The sequence below is a fragment of the Thunnus thynnus genome, chromosome 15 (genome assembly GCF_963924715.1).
Source record: "Thunnus thynnus chromosome 15, fThuThy2.1, whole genome shotgun sequence".
In the NCBI taxonomy this organism is placed as follows: Eukaryota; Metazoa; Chordata; class Actinopteri; order Scombriformes; family Scombridae; genus Thunnus; species Thunnus thynnus.
In genome coordinates, this window is record NC_089531.1 from 25,577,964 (window position 1) to 25,587,493 (window position 9,530).

General features: G+C 39.8%; 1 protein-coding gene across 1 annotated transcript; it reads right to left on the reverse strand.

Moving 5' to 3' along the window:
- Positions 1-3,062: 3,062 nt before the first annotated feature.
- On the reverse strand, positions 3,063-6,260 carry LOC137198343 (uncharacterized). Its single transcript, XM_067612099.1, has 2 exons — positions 6,147-6,260; positions 3,063-5,139 (listed from the first exon to the last, which is right to left on the reverse strand). The coding sequence occupies exons 1-2, from the start codon at positions 6,159-6,161 to the stop codon at positions 4,030-4,032; spliced, it is 1,125 nt and encodes a 374-aa protein (XP_067468200.1). The 5' UTR covers positions 6,162-6,260; the 3' UTR covers positions 3,063-4,029.
- Positions 6,261-9,530: the final 3,270 nt, after the last annotated feature.

Consider the following 9,530-nt stretch of genomic DNA (forward strand, 5'->3'; position numbering starts at 1 on the left):
GGAAAGTGAGCACAGGCCAGGCTATGTATAGGCTCAGTGTGAAGTGGATGGGAAGTGGGCTGATGATTCGGGGCAGATGCACATTATGAGTGATGGTGTCAGTCTGAGGAACCGTCTGTCGCCTTATGTGAGAGGGCTAAAGAGGTGACCAGCTTGCAGGGTGACCGAGAGGCTGCAAGCACCATGTAGTGTAGAGAAAGCCATCTGTCATTTGACTGACAGCCAGACTTCAACCTCCCACATCGGAAAGAGGCTCATCTTCTTTCAGACTATGTTCAAAATATTAATTTGTGAATTCATGTTGAGGCAGAACAGACTTTATGCATTTTTAACGGCTGAACTAGTATTTTCCTCATGCCACAGTAATTATCACATTTATTTTTGACATCAACCAACCAGGGCCAGATGTTACCATTAGGGGGTCTAGTGCAAATCTGAGTCGTGGCCCCTGTTTACACCCTGCATCCTCTCACTGTCTTTGCATTGTGTATGTACTAACCTGTTGCCTTTCAGTATCATCAGGTATGTTGCACATGGAAAACTACATATGGCAACATCATTTAAAAACAGAACAGAACTCCGCTGATGGAATTACTTCCTGCCACATGCTTAAAATGCATCATTTGGTTAGTGGTATTTTTGGGGGAAAAGGCAGCAAGTTTGTATAAAATCAACACAAAAAATAAAGGTATACAAGGTTTTGACACAGGGCACCTGTACAAGATAGGCCCTCATGATAAGGAAAACTGCAGGTGTTGCCCAAAGATCATCATCATTTCAGTTTCCATTTTGCTTTGATAGTGCAGACTTCCAAAGTATTGCAATCCAGAAAATGACCACAGACTAATTCCCACAAAGTAAGCCTGGGGGAGGTTCACTGTTAAAGACAGTTGGCCACTTTGTGCGGTTGGTATTCCCACCTTGGGTTGCCTCCAATCAGAATCAAGAATTTTCAGTGGCCAGTGGTATACATTATTACAATTTATACGCTGCCCCCAAAAAAGGGAAAGCAAAGAAAAACACACTTTTTCACAACCTTTACTGCTCTCTAAATAACATTTTTCCTTGTATGCCAGAAGATAAAGACAGTAAATATGCCACGGAGAGGTGGCAACAGGGACAGAATCCTTCTTCAGAGGGAGACGTATTGAATACACTCCCTTGATACACTCATTCCCAGTGTGTTGGATGAGGAGATTTCATTTGCTTGTTTCCAATAAAGTGAACGCAATTTTTTGTAGTTTGTTTTTTATCTTGTTTTTTTTTTTATCTTCTATTTATTATTTTCTATAAATTGTTTTATGATAGTAATTTACATCATATGATTGTGGCTCCCCCTGCTGGGATAGATCTGTTGTGCCAGTTGTGGACTCTATAATTAACTCCACCTGTGTCTATTGATCGTGAAATTGCCAGCACACACACTGAAGACAGGCATCTTTCCCGAATCATCCGTGTGGCAATTAAAAAAGTCAATTAAAAAAGTCAATTTGGAGTGCTGTCCTAGTCTTTCTTTTTCATTATGCAAGAAGATGCCACCATCTCAGATTTGGTAGGAAATCTGCTGCTCTGCTTTAAAGCACAAAACAGCAAGATGACACTGTTTTTCCAGTACCAAACTAATAGCAGGTTGCCCGTAGACCCGTACCATAGACTATATATAAAGATGAACGTAGTTAAATGTGATGTCATTCGTTGGTTTCACTGGAGCCTGCTTGCTGCTTTTGGTCGGCCCCATCTTTTCTGTTTGGAGCCGGGAACATTATAAATAAGGAGTGCGCTGTGTTACCTTTCACGCTCTCGAAACATGCCTGGCTACCTTGTAATCAAGTGAAAGTTAGCTGACTGGGAACACCAAACGGTGCACACTTGGGCTAACATTAGCTACTTTAGCTAAATTGTGATAACAGGACAGGCATTGTAATCAAGTCAAATTAAATACATTAAACTGAAATATTGTGACAATAGTCAAACTCCATACGAGTCCTGGAGCCGGGGAGGGCAGCAGGTGAGCAAATTGTATATCAGCTGTCAATCAACACCCACATGGCAGATATCAAAGCTACTGTAAGTCTTCAAATCTTATTAACGGAGCAATAATTTCCAAAATGACCACCAGCACTTATTAGAGGGCCTGAATTTAGCGATTTAGACAAAAATGATTAATTGAAAAAAATGATTGATTTAGCATTTTTAGAGAGAAGTTGACACTTTTTGAATGGGAAAAGGCTTGTTTGGAGCCATATCTAGTGGCTGTCAGTGGCATTGCACTTTAAGGTACTACTGCATTAGCTTCCGCCTCAAGCCGTGGTAGTTGCCACTCGACCTGTGCCCCTAAACCTATGGGGATTTTTTACCCATGAGCTGAGTTAAATATAGAGATTTCAACAGTAACTAATTAATTATTTGGTTGAGAAAAGTGTGACTTCTTGCCATCACACCAGATTCATTTGCTTACAACTAGAGTTTATGGCAGTTTTTGTGGAGGAACCTTTCAAAGCTACACCTTTAAAGTCTACAGGTGGTGAAACTTCATAAACCAGTGACAGATTTGAAAATGGTCAGAAAACACCATGTTTCAGCTTTTCAGAAGGACTGATGAAACAAATAGACTGTGATACAAAGCCAAGTGGAACAAGGGCAACTTTTGGTCTGTAGGACCTCAAAGGTGCTGAGCGTGTGTTTTGGTCTGATGCCCCTGAGTGAAAAACCGGGGTGAACTCACATCTAACATGTTTATCCTCTTCAGTGAAGTTAAGAAAAATGGAGAAAAAAACTACAATGACTCTTTGCAACAACACAAATCAGGGCTTAAAAGAGAGGTGGCCCTAATTTTGGGAATCATGTAGGCCTACTGATCTTCCTTCTAGTCTCATTTGTTTTAGACAGTCATAAACAACTGTCTTGGCCTGATCCTGCCTTTTTAAAAGCAAACAATACTGATATCTCTGTTTTGAGTCAGAAAAGCAGAAATATTACAAATATGAAAAAGTACATGTTTTGGTAAAACTCGTATAAATCATAAGTTCAGATTTAGTGAGGGACATTCAGCAGATAAAATAGTTGGTTCAGATGTTTAATGTGTTTACATATACAGTATATCACAGTATTAATTCTCGTGTACAGGATTCTTTTTTGATGTTCATTGAGTGCTGGTCAACCAGAAACCACCCATTAATTTACCTCTTAATTACTGATCATGCTCACATTTTTTCTATGAGGCATCTTTGTGCTGTTTCATTATCTTGGATCAACTATAGTGGTCTAACTCATCCTGTGATGTGCCAGAAGCTTTGCTTTGTACCTTATCTGCTTCACCTTGAATCAGTGTGTACTCTGATCTGGGGAGTAGCTTTTGGAAATGGGACAATCTATAATTCTGGAGGACCTGGCATACACTTTATGAAATGCTGTTCATTCATTTATTTATTTTCTATTTTGGGAGCACAGTGGGAAAGACTACCAGACCATTAATGAACTTGAAAGTGGTCTGGCTCTGTGCCAACAAAATGTAAGGGAATTACACCTCTGCTACTTTCCTCAGATATTTCACAACAGTGCACTACACGGGGCATTTCATTTCATAAAAGCATGGAAGAAAAATCTAGTGCAAGCAACATGTCTTAATACTAAAGACTCAAATGTTTAAATAAAACACCTGAGAACAAGTTTCTTAAACCTGCTTTGTTTTCTTCTTTTATGCATATATTTAAAAAAAAAGAAAAAACTGGTTTTCCAGATTTGAGATATTTGTGCTCATTAAAAGGACTAATTCTGTAAAGCGGTTTGTAATGGAACAGTTTTTGCCCAGTTTTTATGCTTCCTAATTATGATTTTTCATCTACTGAGAAAATCACATTACTTGGTTCATGTATCCCTGTATACTCTATCACTGTTTATTAGACTATGAATCAGCTTAAATGTGTGATAAGCTTGTTTCTGGTGGGTCTCCACATTGTACGAGTGCATCTCTAAGCATGACTACATTTTGCAAAGTCCCAAGCTGCACAAGTGACAGATCCAATATAATTACAGTTGGAGACATTCCAGAGGGACTGCATTGTTATGCTTTGTGATCAAGGGTTTTTTCCTCTTTAATCTCCAGTTAGAAGCATTTGGCTTAACATCATCAAGTGTATGTTCGCTGCTTCCACCTTCAGCCGATTGTCGATTTATAGTGCATCTTGCAGATTGCTGACTGCAATCCTCATGATGGCCCTTCCTGACACTTCTATATTCCCAGGAGGCTGCAGGAGACTCTTTGATGCCTTTTCCAGCATGCGGCTGGCTTCTCAGAGCCCTGTCTGCCCGTTGCCCTTTGCCTTGGACACCTTGGGCCAGCTTGCCTTCATCTGCAGATAATCCCCCTGTTGACGTGTTTGAATTGCACTGATCCTCTTCTAGGCATTGTGCTCTCCTCAGCCTCACACGCCTCCTCCCCATCTCCTGTTGGAGGGTGCTGGGGTTTTGGCATGCCGCCTCTCCACCGCATGCGGCCTGAGCTTTAATTCGGGGAGAAAGTAAAGGAGGTACAGGTTTGCTGCACAGAGGAGCTGGGGTACCTCGGCACACCACATCCGCCAGATGCTTGTCTGCATTCTGCTCTATGGGCTCGGAGCGTGTCAGCTGGGGCCTTGAAGATTTCTTTTGCTGTTTGGCTTTGAGTGGCTCAGTGGAAGCAGAAGGGCACACTGCAGCTTTTACCAGTCTCTGTTTCACACAGGATTTTGCCTTCCTTGTACAGGGCTCATTCACTATCCCATCTAGCTTACAGGCAGCAGGCTTGGCCTCCTGCTGGATAACCTTAAGTTTTTGCCTCTGAGACTCCCTCACCTCCTCTGGCAGCTCCAGCGGGGCGAGCTTCAGAGGGCGTCTGACTGGTCGATTCTCGGCCTCCCTCTCTAAGACAGGCTTGGGTGACTTGAGCAGCAACAAGTCCAACTGTGCCGTGCCCTCTTGGGTCGGTGAGGAGGCTGTAAGTCGACCCACTGCCTCCTTTCCATGTGTTGTTGACAGATGGAGGCCAGGTGTTTTTGAATTGCGGCCATTTTTAGCTTCCAGCTTAAGGTTTTGACCATTCAGTTGCAACATGGTATTTTTAACTTGGATGGTCAACATTTCTTCTTGCTGGGGAACCCCCTGAACAAAAGAGAAATCAGTGACTCATATCAATCTTATCATTAAAATGATAATGTGGCTTCTGCTACCACATAGACATATTTCTCAACAGAACACTGAAAATAATAATGGTACTTATCTCTTAACAATTGCAATACCACTAACAAGTTTAAGGTTTAGCCCTAACCCTAATTCTTGTCTATAGATTTTTCTATAGATTTCAATGTATATAGATTTTTTTTTCATTTATTAATGCTTTATAGATTGATAATAAGCCATTAAAAGAGACAACTTCTTGGAAGTTCTATTGACAAATTCATAAGTAAAACCCCTTCAAGGGACTGTTTGACCACTTACCCTCTGAAGAAGAACTGCAGAGCATCTGGACCTAAATCCAATCTGGACCTAGATCCATTTATCAACAACTTATACTGCAGACTTATTATAAATTATTATGAACTGAGAACGATGTAGCCTAGTAACATTTATAACTGCAGACATAGTGGATTATTAAAATAAGTAAATCATCAATAAACTGTCATGTGGTTCTTACTTTGTAATAAAAATGGTCTGCAGTTATGGTTCTTTACTACAATCAGCAGCCAGTTATTGCTTGTTACAGTTCTAAAAGCATAGTGAAGCCAGTAGTTACAACTTATAAATTGTTTATGAATTATGCCTTATCAGTAGGTGGTACCATGGCTTTACTGCAAGACAACAATTACAGTTACGCATAAACCTTGACTCAAAATATTCCATAATACTATAATTGTATATGTATAATGTGTAATTTGCCAGCAGTGCCCAAAGTTCTCCAACCTCTAAAAGAATTTCTGCACAGGTGGCATACATGTAACTACTGTACTATTCACTACTAGAAAAATGAAGATGATGAAATCATTACATTTGTGCTAGAAGTAACCGATAAAGTGTATTACAAGCATATTCCATCATTTTCACTGTGTATCACACAAACTAACATTGCCTATGTCTGTTACCATTAATAAACTGTTAAAAACTATACTCACTGGTTTGGCAAACATCTCTTCCTTGAATTTGTGTTAAATCATTTCTTGCACTGCAGCGGAACGATGGTGTTACTGTGCCTGTGTTTGTTTGGTCCGTGCCACCTGGCCAAAGGCAATGACACTGCAGTTGAAGCAGGTTTTAGCAGACTTAATGTAATTAAGCAGATTAGGGTCACAGTGCAGTAGAGTGATCTCTTATGATCTCCAGTTTAGTGGCAGCCAATATGCCCACTCATAGCTATGCCTTTGTTGACAAAAGTTTGTGTTCATCATCCTCACGGCAATCTTTTAGTCACATAAAATAAATGGAAAGCTGATAATGTGGGAATCAAATAAATCAGGAGTTTTTCTTTTTCACTTGCCACTAGATGGTGCCAGAGACCTCCTTTGCATATTGGCATCAACAGTGGAGTTTCGTGGCCTCATCATCATTACATGCAGAACACAGCCAGCTGTCAGGAAGCTAGTGGCCTCATGTAGAATCATTTGAATTTGATCCTTTATGATTCTGTTTCTGTTACCTTTGAGTGTGAATATATTGTAACATACAGAATGTGAAGCTATTTCTCTTAAGCTACAGTGTTTCTATGCAGTTTCCCTTTCATTTTGAGTTAGCACATAAAAATAAACAGTACATAATATGTCATCACAGTATCTCAACCCCAGGGTCAGAACCTCACAAGACTCCCCAAGGAAATAAATGGCAATTGACAGGTCAGAGACAGGTAGATAATTGTGTTAATAATGCATATTTTTTTCAGATTGGCTCTTTTTTTTGGGTGAGGGGGGGGGATACTCATTAATTGACATGAGCAAATGAAATATGCTTGAGGGTTTTAGCATTGATGCATTCAACAATGATAATGCAAGTCAGAGCCTAATTGAAAATATGCCAAATGAAAAATAAATGATTATATGTGATTATCTGCAGCAGCAAAGTGCCTCTATAGTGTTTTCAAATATAAGATTCAACCGTTTTTAATGTGTATTTTTAATGAAGTGCCCTCATTTAGGTGAATCCAAGTAAAACTCTGTATGGATTTTACTTTTTAAGATCAAAAGAAAAAAGAGGAGATACAAAAGGAGGCAAAGGTGTTACAGAGGGATTTGTAACCTTTGAAGTAACTGAATTGTGGATAAAGGTGCTGCAACTCAATATCAGAAAGATGTCCTTTATACTGTCTACATTCAGTTTAACTTTGATCTAATTCTCCCCCGAGCCCCGGTGTTGGTAATAGTTTTTCAGCTTAAATATCTTCAGACAGGCTAGATAAGACAATGATGTGGGGTGTGTTTCCTGCAGGAATATCTGCAGATCATAATCACTTTCAGACAGCAGCTTGTTTTAAATTTTAGCTCCATCGCTCCCACATCAGCCTCATTTATTGTATTTAGAGGCAGACTGTTGCAGAGTTTTCCTACGATGGATGAGACTGTTGTAAGCGTGCAGTTGTGCTTCCTATAGTAGATCCATTTTTCATCAGGCAGACAGACTCAATCATCATTGAAAATCTCCTGTTCTCCATTGTCTCGTTCTCTCGCCTCGGGCTCCCAAAAAAGCAGGATGTCAGCACCTGCTTATTGCAAAGCTTCATCATATCATTGGCATGGTGGAGATGGTCCCACTGCAGAGCAACTTGGCTCTGCTTACATGATCATTTAAGATGCAAAATTACAGGCTTAACGCCAAGAGAAGGCCTTAACGCCCCTCTGCCACTGTTCTTATTGTGTCGCCCTCTGCGTTGCCTGACATTCACGGCTGACAGTATAATTACTGCGGTGTGGGAAGGGATAAAAAGGGATGTTGCCTGCTCATTCTCCCACCTACTGAACATCCAGCTGCACTACATGGGCCACTTGGAGAGAAGAGGGCGACTGGACAACAGAGATCCTTTTTCAGTTACATTCTACCAGAATTCGTGACACGTAGCATTTTGTGCCATAAGGTTGGTTTGACACATTTTTTTGAAGACTGGTATGCCAATACCAGTTGCAGTTGCATATTATCAATATTAGACATGTCTTAGACTATTTTCATGCCAATTAGAAGGATTCAAGAACAATTAAATGAATACATAAACTGTCATTTCAGGTTTCAGGTTTGACTCACAGATGTGTTACTTTTTTCTTAGGATGTAAATATGAGGGAATGATCCTTATTACTGAGGCTAATGAAAAGATAGAGAGTGATTAGTTTTACATAGGATTATCAACTTATTTCTTTTGCAGCAAAGATTTGGTTCCACTGTGGTCTGATCCTTGCCTGACAGTCTGGATTTTTAAGAATGAGGTTTTATTCAGTAGAGCTCGCAGTGTTTATTGGCAATAATCTTGGAAGTCAGTCTCCTCTGGCTTGAAATGTTAGAAGGCCGCACTTCTCTAAACCTGTTCTATTTTTAGGAATATCTTGGGAAGAAACATTTTAGCTTTTAATTAATTATTACAGTATGAGTAATTTTAAAGTTGAGAAAGTTTAAAGTTTGAGAAACTGGCCTACAGCATATTTAGAAAATCATTGAAACTGTTGTTTTAATGAATATGTAATTATATAACTCCAGGCCTGAATTCTACAGTTTTTAACAATGAAAAACTCACCTGGTGAATTTGTGAATTGAAATAAAAATGACTCCACAGTCAAGCAGCTGAAGATGTTAGGCAGTTAGAAGAAGACAGAGGGTTTCAGAAGGAGGCTCATCGTTTTTATTCAAGTGTGTTATGGCTTCACCCAGGCTGTGTAACCCAGGGAGTCCTCCACACCAAATCATGCACACACACGCACCAAAAAAAAAGAAAGAAAGAAAGAAAGAAAGAAAAGAAAACATACAAATTCAAAATGTTATGTAAAATGTTCATTTCACTCTGAACAATTCTCAACAATCTCTTCTCTGTGTGTTGAAAAGAGAGGGGACCCATACTGGAGTTTACTGTACAGACATCAGTTTCATAATTGTGACAGAAGACGTCAGTCGGTCCAACATGACCACCAAACCGCATGGATGCCAACGAGATGGGATATAATCTCCTGTAAGGAATATGGTACATGGTATTTGTTCATCAGACCTACAGAAGAACCTATTGCAAAGGATATTTCACAAATAGAAGTTATGGAACACAGCCTTTCTATTATATTGTATTACACAGATAGTAGTGCAATTTGTGTCTCTTTGTCCCTGTCATAGGAAAACATGGCACTGTTGACAGAGAAATGGCCAGCACATATTGCCACGTGCAGTAAATGACGCCTGGAAGCCAAGCACAGCTATGTAAGAAACACTGAAAACAAACAACAGCCAATAACCCTCAAAAATCACTTCACCTTTGTGTTGTTTGGTGCCATGTGGTGGGCAAAGACGAGAGAAAACAAAATGTCACACTGTTTGTCTG